Genomic DNA, 18611 nt, shown 5'->3' with positions numbered 1-18611 from the left:
CATTAGTTTAAAACAATCCAATTAGGGTTTTCAATCCCGGGATCCCCGTATTAGGCTTGATTTTCCAATACCGAAATTCCGGAATTGAAGTTTCGGTATTACGGTATTGAGAAATTCTTAGGATTTTAAATTTTTTTATACAATATTCAAATTTAAAATTGATATTTTTTTTTGCAAAAAAAAAGTTTACCCTTAAACATAAACTTTTATTAGCTCTACTTTTTGATTAAAATTTGAAAATTTTGATTAAAAAAACGATCAATAATATTTATTCACACATTTTCCAATATCTTGTTGCACTTATTCAAGACAGATGCTAATCAAAAAACAAATCATAGTCGTTTTCATTATCAACTGATTAGCAGCAACTTTTTAGTTCATAAAATTAGAAACGTTAAAATTTGTCGAGATTAAGGTTTTAATTTAAATACCGGTACTGCTTTGAATGAAATGTTGGTATTTAATATCGATATTGCATACATTTTAATACAGGTATTGAAAATCCTAGTGGAGATTAACCCCGAATATGAAAGCCAGGTATCTGCCCTTACATATGAATCAATGAACAAATCCATGAGTAAACGGTACTGAAAAATTTCGATGTGCAATATTTCTCAACTTGTCGTTTTTAATTTCCTAAAAATATCCATAATTACTAATATTTACAATTCGAACTTCAAGCATGTCATGAATTATTGCTGATGGAATGAAAAGCGATTGTATTTGATGCTCTTATATCCCTACAAAATTAATTAAATTAATAAATTTGAAATATTACGTTTTTCTTACGTTTTTACTTACGTAAAAATTTTAACCGAGTGACGCTTTTTTTTGCAAAATTTAAGCTTAACTAAGTGTTTTAAACGCTTTAAATCCACAAAAATTAATCTTAATCAAGTATTGGAAAGACTTTAGACGGTATTAGCCATTGAAAATTGAGTAATTATTGAGATTTTTTAAGATTTGTAAAAAAAATTTTCGTAAATTTAACCGAGTGACGGAAGTTTTTTTAACAATATCTCTCTTAATAGCCAATTCTACACTTTATAAATCAGAAAAGATGCAGACCAAGTTTTTATACATCTTTAGTTAAAAAAAATTAGGAATTGGGACGTATTTAAAGAAATATTGCAAATCAAAATCTTTTTACAGTATTTTTTCACTCATGGATTTGCTTAAATATGACCTTAAAATTTATTTAAAGTAGAGCTAAATAAGTCAGTTTGTGAATTGGATTTATTTTTAAATGGCAATTCAACCTTAATTTAAATTTTTTTTTTTTTGCAATAGGGTAAAAGATCTAATTTTTGTGGTAACTGCATTCTTCAAAACTTTAAAAGTTCATAACTTTTGAAACGTTAATTCTTGTAGGATAATTTCTTCAGCAAACAATGAAGTTTATTATAAGCTAAACAAAATTTATTCTAAAATAACAGTTTTCGTGAAAAACTGATTTTATTAGGGAATCTAATTTTTGTGATATGAAAAGTAATTTTTGTAAATTTTTGTAAATATCTAATTTTTGTGGTAATAATAAATTGAGGATGTATAGCTTAATTCTTCAAGAAGATTAGCTAAATTTATTATCAGACTTATATTCAACTAATTTAAGTTCAATTTCAATTTCAAGCAAAGTACGTGGGGAATGATAAATTAACTAAAAAAATGTTTACATATTTTAAATGTGTTTTTTAGTTAAACTAATTAACTTTAACTGTTTAATATTAATTAATGTAAAATATATGATTTGTTTTATCATATTGGTCCAATTCCTAAATGAATCAGTGATAATTCCTTAAGAAAATATTTAATTCAAAATTATAGTAAAAACTTGAATTTTTAGGGTAAATTTTTGGATCGATAAAACTTAGTTATAGTAAGGTAGAAGCTTCATAAAACTAAACATATATCATTTTTATGGCATTCTTTCATATTTTATTTACCTTTCTGGAAGTTAAAAGTAGTGTGAAATAGAATTTCCAAAAAAGTGTCAATGCAACAAAAATTATGTTCCTTACCCTACCTTAAAAACGTTTTAAATTAATCTCTTTCCTATTTAAACTGAATAAAAAACCTTTTCTATATCTTATCGAGAGACTTCAGCTCATTTTTGACGCAGCGAACAGTAAATGGTTAGCAAACAATTAATCTTAAGATAATTTTAATGAGAAGCAGTAGGTCTACCGAAGAAAATCTACCGAAGACTTTTTCGACTTGATTTTCTTTTTCTCAAAATTTTTCAAAATTAAGTGCTTTACATATGCATTTTGATATTTAACATAAATAGAAAATAGAGTTGTCAATTATTTGGGTTTTTACTATTTGTACAAATACCAAATACCCAAATATCGAGACCCCCAAATATTGTACAAATACCAAATATATTCGGAAGTATGGATATGACCTTAAAAACATCTGAATTTTCAAAAAATTGCCTGAATATTCACGCTTACCTAGTGTATAATTAGTAGAGACAGATAAATTTCGCATCTATTTTTTGTAAATTTCGCATTTATTTTTTTTGAAAATTAAAAATTTCGCTGAAATTTCGCATCAATTAAAAGCATGAATTTTATTAAATATTTTGGCAGAAAAAATATATTTAAAGAAATTATAAATCATTATAGCATAACATTGTTGTAATTTCAATGTTATTTTGTGTGAGATTCGCACATAAAAATTTTAGATATTTTGAATCTCAAAAAACTGTTACTGAAATTCATGCCGGAATTTTTTTTTTGAAAAATTTTCATTAGATAAAATTAAATTTTCGTAACAGAAATCACGAAAATTGGGCCCTGATGTTACATATTCAATTAATATACTTTTAAATTTAATATTCATTAAAAATTTCCGCTAAAATTTCAAAAAATTTCGGATTTTCGCTTTTATTTTAAAATTTTGTTAATTTCGCATCTATCGCCAAAAAATGCGAATTTTCGCAACAATTCGCGGAAATTTCGTAAATACGAAAATTCGTAAATACGAAATTTATCTGTCTCTAATAATCAGTAATTACAATCAACTTAGAAGTAATGAAATTGATTGTTTTCCAAAGAATAATAATATAAAATAAGTAAAATATTAACTTCTCTTCAGTCATATAATTAGGAAATTTCGACTTAAAATATTCTATGCAGAGAAGGTTCGTTCAACAAATGTTAATGTAGTTTGAATGGACTTTAATGCACCTCTAACTTCTCAGTCCTGTTTTTAGTACCTTTAAATGACTTAACATATTGTTCTATGTCTATTCATGAATACAGCCATTCTAATCATAAGGACATGAAGTGCGATTTTCTATCTCTTAGTCCTGACTTTCTAAACCACAACATGTGTTAAGTTTTTGTATTCATTACATATTTAATCAAAACAATGCTCAAAAATTCTAAAAAATACTTGAAAAATACTACATAAATTTTTTAAAAAATATTGCAAATTTTTATAAATTTCATACTTGCTTTACATTTAACTCTTATATTGGTAGATACAAATTATTTGGTTTGAAAATACAAATTATTTGGTGACCCAAATAGTTTCAAAATGGACCAAATACCCAAATATTGGTATTTGTAATTGATATTTAACTAAATAGAAATATAGTATCTATCATTTTAAGTAGTAATTAACTAATTTCAAGCTTTAGTTAAAGAGTTATTTCAATTTAAAAATGTTTCTCGGTTAATAGATAAAAATTACTGTTTTTTCATTTTCAGTTTTCCAAATTTCGACAAATGTTTGACAACAGAAAACTCATTTTGCTGTTATATGCTTCATTTTTATGCTCATTATGCTTATTAAACATGTCTAGTTAATGAGAATTTAATCAAAAATAGCGTTTCTCGGTTAATATTTCAACTCATTGCAAAACAATTTTCGTTTGTTTACAAAATTTAATTTCGATTTTAAAAGGAACTATACACTTTTGTCTTTAGATAATGAGAGCAACACAATAGTAATTAAAATCTTAATCTAAATTGCTGGTCACGATATACTTTAAGCAAACAGATTTAGAGAAAAAAGAACTTAAAAATTTGTTTACACTGTTAAAAATTTTTGTATCGAAAAATTTCAGTAGGGTCTTAGTAACTTCCAGACCAAAAATACAAGATCTAGCGGGATCTAGTAAGTTCCAAATTATCATATTGTATATTAATTATTATATTGTAAACATTTTAACGGCTGCAACAAATTCAAATTTTGATTAGGAAACACTGAATGAACAATGAAAAAAAAAACATGAAACATGAAAAAAAAAATATAGTAGGTATTGATGCGTTGTTTTAAGAGTTTTAAATGCTTACGTATGTAAAAACGTAATATAAATATAAAAACCATTTATTTTGAAATTTTGTATGAAACCAAAAGTTTTTTGCTTTTTTAGAAGCAATGGCTGCACCTGCCATGCCCAAAATCTTATCAGCTCTTCTATAGAAAATTACGGATTGATTGCAAAAAACTAGAAGTCTTGCTGATTAACTTATTTGTTTGCTTGTTTGCTTGCTTACAGAATACATATTTTTACGGTTTTCTCAGCAATGCCTCAACCAATTTTAAATGTTTAATTTTGCTGGAAAATTCAAAAAACGGGTTTTCCAGTCTGAACAAATTCAATACATTCACACGTGAAAACGGTGTGCATATAAATTCATCCTTCCTCTTAAATCGAGCGACAACGTTAAAAACAAGAACTCTTAAAGCGCTACGATTTTAAACTTAACAATAATTCTTAAATCTATATTATGGACATATAAGCTCAAGTATACAGCACATAACCTAATTGCAGTGCTGATGTGTAGTAGTTAATCTGGTAAATCCATTAGGTTCGGTTTTAATGTAAGCTCTCGTTCGAATTATTCAGTTAGTTATAATGCATCCAGGTCCGTTCCATAAAAGCTTTCTGCGATGAATTTACGGCTCTCGTTTCTATTATCATTCCAACTACATCAATCATGACCCGTTCTAACATTTTACGTTGCCTAATTTTTAGTTCCCGTCATTAAACTTGGTTGGTGATGGGATTTGAACCCTGGAGTTCCAATTCAACACCAACTTTCGTGACCCGCACCTTTCTATGTGAGCTATCAACGCACTTTTGCTTCTTAAATAAATATATTTAATCAAATTGTATATAAAATATGGAAAAATGTTGATGGTGTTAGTTTTGTTTGGGGCGATTGTGTAGTTTGTTTACTATGGATAAACTAGAATAATCCCCCAGGTAAATAACAACCAATCGCAAAAAGTTTAAAAATCCTCTGATCACCCTAGCAACATTTTTATTGATTTTAATGTTTTTTTTTTTTTTAATTTATAAGTTTTTATGAACTAAATTAATAGCTTTTTTTTTTAAAAAAAAACGTGCTATCATCTAACGTGATCTGTAGAATTAACTGATATTAGAATAATAGGTTAACTACGACAAACGAAACTCACGAACGATCTATCAAAAGGCCATTTTTAATAAAAATAATATTTTGATGTAACGGATAATTTTTTTTAAAAACTGAACACAGTTCTGGAATACAAAATTCAAATAAAGACGAAAAATCTCCAAAACTAATACAAGTAATCATCTAGAAAATTATTTTAAGTCTCCAAATGAGAAAGGGTGTTTTTATTAAAAAAAAATATTTGAAAAATTCAAATTTATGGAACTAAAAGAGAATATTTACTTTGGAAACTATTAAAAAAGATAGAAAATATTCAGTGACTTTCAAAAAAGTTTAGTTAAGGTGGTTTTACAATATTTTTTTTTTTTTTGAATGACGAAAGCTATGTTTTTTTAAAATACAAATAGTATGTGGAAAAAATCATTATAATAAATTATTATTAACGAAGTTTTCAATAAATTTATTTCTGCAGTTGAGATGGGAGAACAAGAAACTATCTTATAATACTTGAAATCAGTAAAATTATATTTATCATACAGTAAGTTCTCTTCACACTAACACATTTATAAAAAGGCCGCTAGAACATGTCTAGAAAAAAAATAAAAAAAAAATTAACACTGTAGAATTTTCATTGTTTTTTTCTAAATTTTTTTTTTAAATAAAAATGTTTGAATTTAATATTTATTTGAAAAAAATTATTAATTCTTTAAGGATTTTGATGATATTTCAATTTAATAAAGGACATATTATCTTCAGTAATAACATTTAAATAGGATGTCATTTGAGGTACGTTAAAAGCTAATCTCTAATGTATGTTGATAAAAAAAAAATCGATGTATATATTATATATTCAGCAATGCAAAAAATAATAATTAATAAAATCTACTATATTTTGAAGGTATCATAATTAAAACAGTAGAAACAGCGAAGTAGTTTGCAAATCTTACTTGAAAATAAACTTTTAACAGTATTTTCAACAATTAAAAAAAAGAATAAATATAAGTATGCAGCATTTTAAGTAAGTTTAATATAGTAAATGCGATTTAACTAAAAATATAAATATTTAAATTCCGTCTTTAGTCACAGCAATGGTCAACACTCACCTTCTCACATGTCTATGCATAGTGAGGATACTTATGCTATTGCACAAAGAACTCATAAACAACAAACAACTCAGCAAGTTACAACCGTAACGAAAGTAGTAAGGGAAGTCAAACACCTTGGATCATCTACCGACCCATCTGACTCATATGGGCAGCCAATTGATTATGTAATGGGTGTATACCAGCCTCATAATCAATATGTTAATTACAATCATATAGATTCTGGATCAGCAATGTTTATTGGTGATCCATCAGCAGTTCAATATCATCATCAGCACTATCAAGATTATGAACAATATCCAACAGTGACTCAGTATGTACATTTTATAAACTTATCTTGCTCTAAAAATATCATACTTATAAAAATTTTAGGAATAAATTTGATCGTTCACAAACATCACCGTCTCCAGAGCAACCGGAGTCTGATTCGCCTCTTCAAATTCATCAACAAGTGCCACAACTTCAGAATGCATCATATTTGCAAGCACAGTATGATGACTATCGAATTATTCCGGCCAGTGGATATACTGATGATCCAAATGCAGCAGCCGCTTTTTACGGATATGTTTCCACTTCACCTTACAATAGTGGTGCTAATCCAGGCTATGATGGCAGAAGCTATACAGGAACAGCAGTTGACGATGAGGATGATGAATTACAAAAGCACATGTCCAATCTTTCCATGCATAATCATCAATTAGGTGCATCTGGTGTGCAGTTAGTTAGTGGAGGAGGAAATCAAGATTCCAATCAATCTGGTCAAATGAGATGGCGCGATCCGAACTTGACGGAGGTGATTAATTTTCTTAATAATCCAAACAATGCGATCAAGGCGAACGCAGCGGCTTATTTACAGCATTTATGCTATATGGATGATCCAAATAAACAGCGCACGCGAGCTCTGGGCGGCATCCCGATTCTTGTAAAACTTTTAGCTCATGAAAGCCCTGACGTTTACAGAAACGTTTCTGGAGCACTAAGAAATCTATCATATGGCAGACAAAATGATGAAAATAAACGTGCAATAAAGAATGCAGGCGGAATACCAGCATTGATAAACCTTTTAAGAAGGTCGACAGAGAGTGACATTAAAGAATTAGTAACAGGAGTAATATGGAATATGTCTTCTTGTGAAGATATTAAACGGTCAATTATTGATGACGGTTGTTCTGTCATTGTAACTTACATAATGATTCCACACTCAGGGTGGGATCCTGTCAATCCAGGTGATACATGTTGGAGCACAGTTTTTAGGAATGCAAGTGGAATTTTAAGAAATGTTAGTTCAGCTGGAGAATATGCTCGAACAAAACTTAGAGAATCAGATGGATTGGTAGATGCATTGCTTTATGTTGTTAAAGTTGCAATAGAAAAGACAAATATTGGTAATAAAATTGTAGAAAATTGTGTTTGTATTCTGAGAAATCTTTCTTATCGATGCCAAGAAGTAGAAGATCCAAACTATGATAGACAGCCCATACCACAACCAGTACGATCAGCTTCTTCGACAACAAGAAATGATAATTTAGGATGTTTCGGTGCAAGCAAAAAAAAGAAGGAACAGAATAGTGATAATAAAAATGGATCTATAGATATGGTAGCAAATAATGGTGGAATTTCTGGACAAGGTTCTGGACATGGAGCATCTGGAAATTTAGCCTCATCACGGAGTAATTCACTGCAAAGAAATAATAACGATCCTCCTAAAGGTTATGAATTATTATGGCAACCTGAAGTTGTGCAATCATATCTCGCACTTTTACAAAGTTGCAGTAATCCCGAAACATTAGAAGCTGCAGCTGGAGCTATACAAAATCTTGCGGCTTGTTATTGGCAGCCGAGTATAGAGATTCGTGCAGCAGTTCGAAAAGATAAAGGCTTACCGATTCTTGTTGAGTTATTAAGAATGGAAGTTGATCGAGTCGTTTGTGCTGTTGCTACAGCCCTAAGAAATCTCGCCATAGATCAACGTAATAAAGAATTAATCGGGAAATATGCAATGCGTGATTTAGTTCAAAAATTACCATCTGGAAATGCTCAACATGATCAAGGAACTTCCGATGACACAATTGCTGCTGTTTTAGCAACACTAAATGAAGTAATTAAAAAAAATGCAGAATTTTCAAGATCGCTTTTAGATGCAGGAGGAGTTGAAAGGCTAATGAATGTTACCAAACAACGACAAAAATATACTCCAAGGGTTTTAAAATTCGCTGGGCAAGTATTATTTACTATGTGGCAACATCAAGAATTACGTGATGTATATAAAAAGCATGGTTGGAAAGAACAAGATTTTGTTACCAAAACAATAGCAGCAAGAAATGCAGCGCCAAACTCACCGAATAATGCAATAAGTACTCTTAACCGTCCCATGGCATCGCAAAGTGGTACTCGGTATGAAGATTCTACAATTAAAAGAGGAACAAGTAAAGCATATCAACGTGTAAGTATTTTTTCTGTTGTTTTACATTTAATTCTTATCTTGATAGATACAAATAATTTATACACCCAAATATTGGTATTGGTAATTGACAACCCTAAAGCTAACTTAAAATATTTTCCTTTAAGTAGCTGGACAAATCCGCCAAGTTCAAAAAGTACAAAATTTTTGTTTTTCACAAATTTTTCTTTAATTAAGCACTTAGAGAAATATTTTTGTATTAAATGAAGTGTAATAACAACAAATGAACAACTTAAGGTGATATTTTGATGCTATAAGTCACTCATTAAAGAGAAAATTTGATTTTTCGAGCGTCAATCGATCCTGCACACAAAAAATTATTTTCTAAAAATTCAAAAAAATGTTTAATTAGCAATCTAGACGGTATAAGCTCGATTAATTTACATTTCAAATGTCCAATTGTATCGAAAATTTTCATCTAGCATTAAGTAATCTTACTTAATAAGACAAAATTAACAAAAAATAGCGTCAATCGATCCTGCACAATCGATTATTGCAAAACAAATTCACGAAAATTTGGAATATTTACAAAATTAATTTCTTTTTTTTAATTAATTAATTTTTGAATGATTTTTTGGAATTTGAAAAAAATAAGAAATTTTGTCAGTTCGTGTTTTCTGCGGATTTGCTCAGCTATAAAAAAATTCCATCAAGTTGTTCTTCACTCGAGTGGGTTGTTCAAGCTAAATTTTCAATTTGAAAAAATGTGTTTTTCTCCCAAATTAGGAACGTTGATTTTACTATACTTTAAGTTGGTAAATTTTGCCTGAAAACTAAAAAAAGATCAATAATTGATAGAAGCATTTAACTCATTCAGTACAAGATGTATATGAAAATATTTCCTTTAAAATTTCTGGATACGCCTCTGCGCTGCATAAAACATAAAATTTGAAAATTTGAAAAAGTTTTAAGCTGTTTGAATAAACATTCATGCTGGTTCTAATTAGTATAAAAATTTCAACAAAAAATTAAAACAATAGGTTGTTTAAGCATGATACATTTACATAAAACTGAAAAATTTATCAGATTATTTATGTTTCTTTGCTCTACATTTAGGGTGGTGAGGAAGGACGTTTTCAGCAACAACAGCAACAGGGAAATGGACCGTTATAAGTGCTTACTTTAAATAGATTCTAGATTATTATTATATAATATATTAATAGTTGGTAATAGTAATATTTCATTCATAATATTGCAAGCTATTTTAAGATTTAAATTTTATTAAATAATATCAGTGCTATTTTCAAGGTCATTTTTATTTTTCCTCTATCTTAGAAAATTTTCATGACCTTCAAAACAACACTAATTGATAAAATAAAATTAATTTTAATATGTTTAAGTGGCTAAACTTTTTACTAAAAAAGCAAAACATAATTTTACCAATATCATAACTTCAAAATAAATGTAAACAACTATCAAGCAAGATAAAATAATAATATTAATATTATCATTGTTCCTGCGATTTCCAAAAAAAAAAAAAAACACATTTTTCCTATTTCTATAGAATTAGCAATATTATTATTATTGTTAAAACAGCAATTGTTTAATAAATAATTAGACTTTTTTTTTTACTTTTGCACTTTAATTATTAAAAATTTTTTTTTATACTTTTTAGGATACATGTGTGATAATGGGATACAAATTTTTTTTAATTTTTCAAAATATAAATATAAATAGAATATTATTAATTTTATTTTTTTCGCATATTAGTTGCAATATAAACAAGATTTCTTTATATGTGATTAAAAATATTAATCAAATGTTTAAATTCAATTAATCTCTCTCAAAAGACTTGAAGATTAACAGACATTAATTCTATGTGCTCTGTTTAAAAACATTATCTATCCTTTTTGAAAAAAAATATGTAAATATATCGAAATCTGCAGGTAACAGCACTATGTATACCAATAATTTCTCATATTATTTTAAAAATCAAACATTCAAAAAATAAATAAAAAGTTTTTGGTGCAAATTAGAATAATTAAATAAATTATTTATCGCTTCGTGAAACAAAAAAAAAAAAATTTTTCCTTTGCAAAAATCCCAAGACGAAATATTGCAAGAGGGCCTGTAGAAGCTCAAATCTGACTTTGCATATGGCAAACGTCGTTATATCTGGCCAGCAAATTAAGTAAGTATGTAATTCAAAAAATCCTGTGGGATTCAAATCTTTTCCCAAGCTTAGAAAACGAGTGATGTCAGCACATTTTTATCCCAGCGATCAGTAATTGATTAATAAATACTTTGAATCAATTTGAAAAATACTCTCAGAGTAAATGAGGCCAAGACGAAATTCCTCATGGTTGCTGTTTCGGAGAGGTCAAGAAACCACTGTCAAGAATACACATCAAATATAGGATCTTGGAGGCGCAATGTGCATTTTTCACAGTAATATATCAACTATATACAGAGATTTATCAGCTATACTTTCTGTAGTGGCTGATATTATAAAACGAATTAAATTGAAAACTTCGATGGGCATATTGCAAGAGGGCCTGTAGAAGCTCAAATCTGACTTTGCATATGGCAAACGTTTACGAGTCCGTCCAAAGAATTCATGGAAAGAAACTGATGGCAAATACAATATTGCAATTGGTATTAGAAATTGGCAAGCGAAAGGGCCAGTTTCAGGTGACATCTGAGGTAGGAACAAAATTGATCTGGCCAGCAAATTAAGTAAGTATGTAATTCAAAAAATCCTGTGGGATTCAAATCTTTTCCCAAGCTTAGAAAACAAAATTTAGTAAGAACTAAGTCACTTCCGCTCTTATTGTATCACCGATAAGATGAATAAAAAGTTAAAAAAATAAATTTATAAACATAAGGAGTAATAAGTGTTTTCTGAAATTCAGTTTGCAGTTTTTGCAGGAATTATAGACTAACAATACAAAATAAAGACAGATTGAGATATTATAATTAATATTTTAACGAAATTAACAATTAGTTAATTTGTTTAAGGTCAAATCTACCGAAGACTTTTTTGACTTGATTTTCTTTTTCTCAAAATTAAGTGCTTTACATATGCATTTTGATATTTAACATAAATAGAAATATAGTATCTATCATTTTAAGTAGTAATCAGCTAATTTAAAGAGTTATTTCAAATTAAAAATGTTTCTAGGTTAATATATAAAAATTACTCTTTTTTCATTTTCAGTTTTCCAAATTTAGACAAATGTTTGACAACAGAAAACTCATTTTGTCAATTTCCGCTGTTATCTGCTTCATTTTTATGCTCATTATGCTTGTTAAACATGTCTAGTTAATGAGAATTTAATCAAAAATAGCGTTTCTCGGTTAATATTTCAACTCATTATTGCAAAACAATTTTTGTTTGTTTACAAAATTTAATTTCGATTTTAAAAGGAACTAGACACTTTTGTCTTTAAATAATGAGAGCAACACAATAGTATACTTTAAGCAAACAAATTTAGGGAAAAATAACTTAAAAATTTGTTTACACTGTTAAAAATTTTTATATCAAAAAAATTCAGTGCACTTTATCTGTAGATTTAACCTTAATAGGTTAAAGTAAAGTTTTTTATGAAGCAAATTTTGTAGTTTTTGAGACACGAATTAGACGAATTTGCCTTATCCAGAGAATCACCCATAATTGGAAACAATTTTTAGCACATTTTTGTAAGCATGTTTACAAAAGGGAGCTTAATAATGCACTTTGTTCGTTCGGTCGTTTGGCTGAAACGCGAGATCTCGAAAACTAGGCATCGTAGAGAGCTCAGAATTGTTTTAATAGCTTAGTTCTCTCCAGTTATTGGGTTATCGGTCATTTAGAAGTTTCACTTCAATTCAGAAAATTTTGAATTTCGTAAAACCATTAGAAAGTTTGAATTTCAGAAAACCGTTACTTCTAATATGTATGATTTTTTTTGTATGAAAAATTTTTTAAGTCTGGGAGGTGACTTATACATTATTGGATCTCGTTTTATGGGTTAGGAAGTGGTCTGAATCTTACTGGATCTCGTTTTACAAGTCAGTTAACTGAATAATAAATTAATTCCTGATGGCTGGGTCAAAAATGCGATTAGTCCCTCGATCAATAACACGAGGACTTTTGTAATTTTCTTTACCATGTGTGATGAAATTTTACGTTTATGATGAAGCTTTCGTGATGTTTTTCTACGAAATAATGTTCAAAAAGCAAAAAATCGCATTATGTTTTTCTTCAAAAAGTATGAAATGCTGAAAACCAAATATAAATAAATTTAACAGCTATATCTATATTTTCTCCATGATCTTTAATTCCAATCTAATTTTTTTTAAAACTAAATATTTTTATGAATTTTTATACCACTATAACGTAATTATTATATTGCATTAAATGTATGATTACCTACTTTGATAAAAAAAAACAATACAATACAATTATTAATATTTTTTAATTAATTACTTTTCCAATTCAAAACTGTATAAGGGTTATATTACAGAATAACGAAATTTTTTAAAAGTGAACACCGACTCCCACCTGAACGTTCACTTATCAATAACGAATAAATAATATAAATTCCGAGGTTCCATTATTCATTTTTGAAAAAGTTCGTTATTCTGTAACGTAATAAGTGAACGACCCCTTAAGTTTATTAATATTAATTGTGGACTTCTTGACGATCAGAAATTAGAAGATGTAATGATGATTCTTTCGAAACTTTGCTTGGTGTGAAATTGCAGTCCATGTTAAATCGTTTTGCAACTGAAGCTTTTCGATTTTGGTTAATCATTGAATTGATTTTTTGAAGATCCTAGAAATAAATGAAAATAAATCATTCTGATTTCTTAAAAAAATAGATTTTAATCCGGAGTAAGGTTTTCAAAAACGAAGCAAATTTATCATTTTCGGTTTTTCGGTATTGAAACATCCCAATAAATAGTTCCCAATTGCATTTAAATTAGTTATCATTTCTTAAAGACTAGATATGAATGATCATTAACTTACATAGCATCATAAACAACATTCTACTGAATCCATTGCAGATAATTAAAACAACAAATTCCAGAAAAAAGACAGTAACGGACATTTAATTGAAAATTTCGTTAATTAAAGTAAATTGAAGTTAAAAGAGTCGTAAATGGAAAAATACATGTCAAACGATATTAAAATAATGAAAAAGTGAGTGAATTAAGAAAATCCATTACTACGGTATTAAAACCCTGAATTCGGAGTTGAATATAATATGTACCTAAATTTATATAAAATATACTTTTACATACTTTTGAAGGACTTTGCTCAATGGTGAATGTTAAAGTTCGTGCTGATGGAGACAAAATGCTTTGTTTTGTCAAAGGTTGTACATAAACGTCATGGTATGGTGAAACTTTTCTTGGTGAGATCAAAGGCTTTAAATGAGGCAAAGGAGAGAGTAGTAAGTTATTCTAAAAAGAAATAAAAAATTAATTGACGTTATTTATGAATTTGTAATTCATACTTGCGATGACGTGGAAAATCTCATGGCAAATTGTTGCATCTTCGGTACAAATACTTTATTATAAAAATATATAATATCTCCTCTTGACTCCTTGCCATATATTGTATTTCTTCCACAAACAACTTCTGGTTCGGTCGCATTTGATTTGATTAATTGACTTTCATGTTTTTCATCAACTTCATCTTCTTGAATATATTCAATGAAAACACTACGGTAAATGTGAGAATCTGCTTGAGGTTGACTTCTGTAAAATTTCATTATGTCTGCAAATGTATGTCGATTTTCATTGGGCTTTTGAGACAAGAGAAATTAAGTTAATTAAACAAAAAAAAAGAAAGATATTCATATATTTCTTACCCGAATTTTACAAAGAACGTAAACACAACACATTAAGATTTGATCCAAATGTCTATCTTTCATTAACGTTGTATGCTCCAACATGGCAAATTCGAACAAAGTCCAAATTTTGCGCAATAATTCTGTATTATTTGTAAATTGAAGGTTTTTACAAAGATCTTTCAATCGCAAATGAGCTAGTTGATAAAATTTCCGTAAAAACAATCTTATACTTTTTGGAGTTTGACTATTTGGGCTGTTTGTATTTTGTAAACTTGTCTCAACTTCATGGCTAGTAGGTAATTTTTTGTTGTATTCTTGTATTTTTTCCCAAAGAAGAGATCCCGAAGACCAAGCCAACGAATCTAAACATTGCTCTTCAATAGCTTTTAAATGTTTAATCATATCATTCGTAAAGTAATCTTTGTTATTTCTTATTGCAACTTCAATTAACTTGTAGAAATGAAAAGCTTCCAAGTTAAAAAATTCTAAGAGTGTCGTAAGTTTCTTGTGAAGAGAGAAAGCAAATAAAACTATTTCCAAGCATAAAACTATTAAAGTCTTATTGAAGTCGTTATCTCTAATAAATAAATCAAATCTCCCATGAGTTTTTATCTCTGAGTGAATTATATTTTCCAATAACCGGAAATAAAGAACTTCGGCAATTTGAAAACGGTCTTTACTGTTTCCCATCTTATTACAGAATATTTCTTTCATTTTTTCGAGCCTCTCTTCAAGATCTTTTAAAATTGAGTCCGAACAAGAACAAAGCAAAATTTTTAACGAAGTTTGTGGATACAAAGTGTTATTGCACAATGCTTGCAATTTTTGTACATTTTGCTTATAACTTGAAATTGGAGACAACTTATTAGCTATATTATGAGACAACTCTTGGCCTGATAAAGGAGTTTGTGGAATCAATGTTGTTGAATTAATTAGTTGTGTATTGGATTGTGAAATACATTTCCCATAGAACTTCGATCCAATTTCAGGATGTGATAAAAAAATACGCTCATCGAATTGTCCACACATCAAAATGAATATTTCATACAAGTCGTTAAGTTTTTTAAAGTTGTTGTCAAAGTTTTCCACCGATAAAAAATCGTTTTGATTTTTTCCAATTTGTTTTTCGGTTAGAAAATTTTTGATAGTAAACTCATATTGATTAGTTTTAGTTGCAATAAAGTTATCATCACACAAATTTTCAATGATGTGATAAGTTTGTTCTTTAGATGGTACATATGACGGAGAAAAAAAATTCTTCGGTAATCCAGGAAATGAGGAATTTACAAGATCTCTGCGATTATCATTAATTATGTTCTTGAATAAAAAATTTAGGCAACATGTCAGCAAATGTACTGAGGATACCAAATCGTTTGGCTTGTCAACAGGAGAGTATCCTTTGATGCAGATATACAAGGTCCAACACATCTCAAAAAGATTTTGTGCTGAGTATGGTATTATACTGTAAACAAAATTAATAAAATTTAAATTATTTCATATTGATACACAACATGATATTTGTTTTCATCTCATTTAAATAATTTTTCGTTCAAATTATTATCTTCCAAATTGATTTGTATTTTTAGGAAAAAAAACGTTAGATACGAAGACGTTCCCGATCGGTACAAATTGATCGTATACTTAAAGCCAAGTGGCTGCCACTTGGCGAAAACAACCGGATTTGCTCGGAAAACAATCGGGGTTCATTTTCGTTACAAATGATTTTCTTTTTTTTTTAAAGAAAACGGATGAAAACAAATACCTATATAAAAAAACATAAATTGCAAAATTATGCATTTTCGATTAATTACTTAGACTTCCTTTTACTCTTCGTAATTTTGATATCATCTTTTAAAAATTGGTCGTTGCATTTAAAAAGCTTAGTAAACATATTACTGAATTCTTTGTATATTAATTGTGATAGTTGAAAGTTTCTCCTTAAAGTTTCTACTTTTTGTGAGATAGCATTCGGCACCGATGAAACTTTTAACCAAATTTCAATTTTTTCAAAAAATGAATAAATGCTAAAAATTTGTATTAGATACTATTATTATTTCAAATTAAATAAATTAAACATGATTCAACTTACTTCAAATTGCATTCATTTATTAGTTTTACTAAAGAAATTCCATTTCCTTGTATGAAATTTTCACAAATTGAAACACTCGGAATTTTTGTCTTAGTGCAAGCAATAAAAATTGCGCAGCATATCCAGTGCTTGATATCTCCCTGAATCGAAACCAAAAAATTAATTAATTAATGTATATTTTACTAGTTGAAACTAAGTATTGCTTACATTGAGAATAGTATTTTTAGACACTTCATTAAATTGTAAATATGCACTTTTTCTTACAATAGAATCAATGTTTAATTTAGAACAAATTTCATCGAAAAACGGCTCTTTTTCCATAATAGTATGATATTTTATTGCTTATTTTATAATCTCAATTATTTTTAAGCAATATATATATTTTGTTTGGATGAAGATTTAAACTTTTTTTTAAAAGCAATATTAATATTTTATACGCGAGGCGCGAAAGTTCTGGCGTAGTTTTTTTCCCTTTAATTCAGAGTTCCAAGAAAAAAATTCAAAATTCTTGATTTGAATTTATAGAAGAAATCATAGAATTTTATATTAAAATATAACCCTAACTAAATATTGTTCTTCATTATTTTAATTTTCATAATCAATTTGTAATGAAAAATTACAATTAAAATTGTTGAAAAAAAAAATTGGGAATAAAAGCAAATCCGCAGACAGAAAACATTTCAGAAATTTTGTTTTCCCGCTTAAAGTAATTTTGTGATATAATGTGAATTATCATCAAATGTACAAATTTTTACTGACTAACTCATTAAAAAGATTTTTTAGTTTGAAAAAACCAGAATAATAATTTTGTCTAAAAACGTCTCAAAATCATTTTAGATGTACAATTTAACGGGATTATTTTTGGAATTCAAAAATAAACAAACTTATTCAGTTCATACTTTTTGCGGATTGGTCTATAAGCGTTTAAAAATTTTAATGGAAAATCTACGAATGAAAATTTCTTCAAAAATCTGCATTTTTAGCAAAATTTTTAAAATTGTATGTTTTTCCTAGTTTTTTTTTTTTAAATAAACTTTCATAAGACAGCAAAAGTTGTTGCTTAGTAAAGAAAATTATTAATTTCTTCTAGTCCTTACAGATTGTTTACAATCGAATATGTCATTTAAAACCAGAAAATTTATTTTATGGGTGATTCTCTGGATAAATTTTCCAAAAATTTTGTCTTTGAGTTAATATTTATCTTAATTAGTGAAGTTTCTAGTTGCTACGTTTTACATAAGATCTATCATTCTGTCTAATTTTCTGGAGTTTTTATGGCCTAAATAGTCGATATTTTAATTTATTGCCTGTTGCTTGGATACACAGTTGAATTTTGACTTCCGGAGTAGAATTTTTAACTTTTTTAGACTATTTTACCTAACTTTACCATACCTATATCATGTAATTATCCAATTTTTATATAGTATGCCTACAAAATTCTAAATAAATTTTAAAATGAGATTTTATGCAATATTTTTCATTTTTAATTTCACGATTTGCTGTAATTATAGCTTAATCAGTCAAATTGATAACAACGATATCATTAACTAGCTTAAAAGCTCAAAATTTTAACAATATCAAATTTTTAAAAAACAACGTTAGAGACAGGTATAAACAATTTTTTTCTGAATCCAATCTATCAGTGGAATTGCTCATTATTGTCAAATTTTTGACACCTTCGTAAAATATATATAGTTCCAATTAAATTCTAGATCTGTACAATGTTCAATGTTTTATTGTAAAATCTGTGATTGTAATTTAATTAACTTCGAATATATTTTACAT

The 18611-nt window shown here is 27.9% G+C and overlaps 2 protein-coding genes across 3 annotated transcripts; one reads left to right on the top strand and one right to left on the bottom strand.

Annotated features, from left to right (window-relative positions):
• Positions 1 to 5295: 5295 nt before the first annotated feature.
• Positions 5296 to 10577, top strand: p120ctn (adherens junction protein p120). Of its 2 annotated transcripts, XM_070651161.1 has the most exons (7): positions 5296 to 5799; positions 5866 to 5931; positions 6105 to 6179; positions 6292 to 6411; positions 6474 to 6809; positions 6869 to 8939; positions 10014 to 10577. In XM_070651161.1, the coding sequence occupies exons 4-7, from the start codon at positions 6398 to 6400 to the stop codon at positions 10068 to 10070; spliced, it is 2478 nt and encodes an 825-aa protein (XP_070507262.1). In that variant the 5' UTR covers positions 5296 to 5799; positions 5866 to 5931; positions 6105 to 6179; positions 6292 to 6397; the 3' UTR covers positions 10071 to 10577. The 2 variants fall into 2 exon arrangements, with proteins under 2 accessions (XP_070507262.1, XP_070507263.1); XM_070651162.1 differs by lacking the exon at positions 5296 to 5799 and having other exon boundaries at positions 5887 to 5931; positions 6150 to 6179.
• Positions 10578 to 13194: 2617 nt separating this feature from the next.
• Positions 13195 to 17363, bottom strand: LOC139098854 (retinoblastoma-like protein 1). Its single transcript, XM_070651201.1, has 7 exons — positions 17034 to 17363; positions 16827 to 16966; positions 16549 to 16761; positions 14756 to 16199; positions 14399 to 14689; positions 14184 to 14345; positions 13195 to 13714 (listed from the first exon to the last, which is right to left on the bottom strand). The coding sequence occupies exons 1-7, from the start codon at positions 17145 to 17147 to the stop codon at positions 13562 to 13564; spliced, it is 2517 nt and encodes an 838-aa protein (XP_070507302.1). The 5' UTR covers positions 17148 to 17363; the 3' UTR covers positions 13195 to 13561.
• Between the last annotated feature and the right edge of the window lie 1248 nt (positions 17364 to 18611).

The sequence above is a fragment of the Chironomus tepperi genome, unplaced genomic scaffold (genome assembly GCF_022539635.2).
Source record: "Chironomus tepperi strain 1889 unplaced genomic scaffold, CSIRO-AGI_Ctep_v1 contig_454, whole genome shotgun sequence".
In the NCBI taxonomy this organism is placed as follows: Eukaryota; Metazoa; Arthropoda; class Insecta; order Diptera; family Chironomidae; genus Chironomus; species Chironomus tepperi.
Note: the sequence above shows the minus strand (reverse complement) of the source record. Positions and strands in the feature narration are given on the sequence as shown.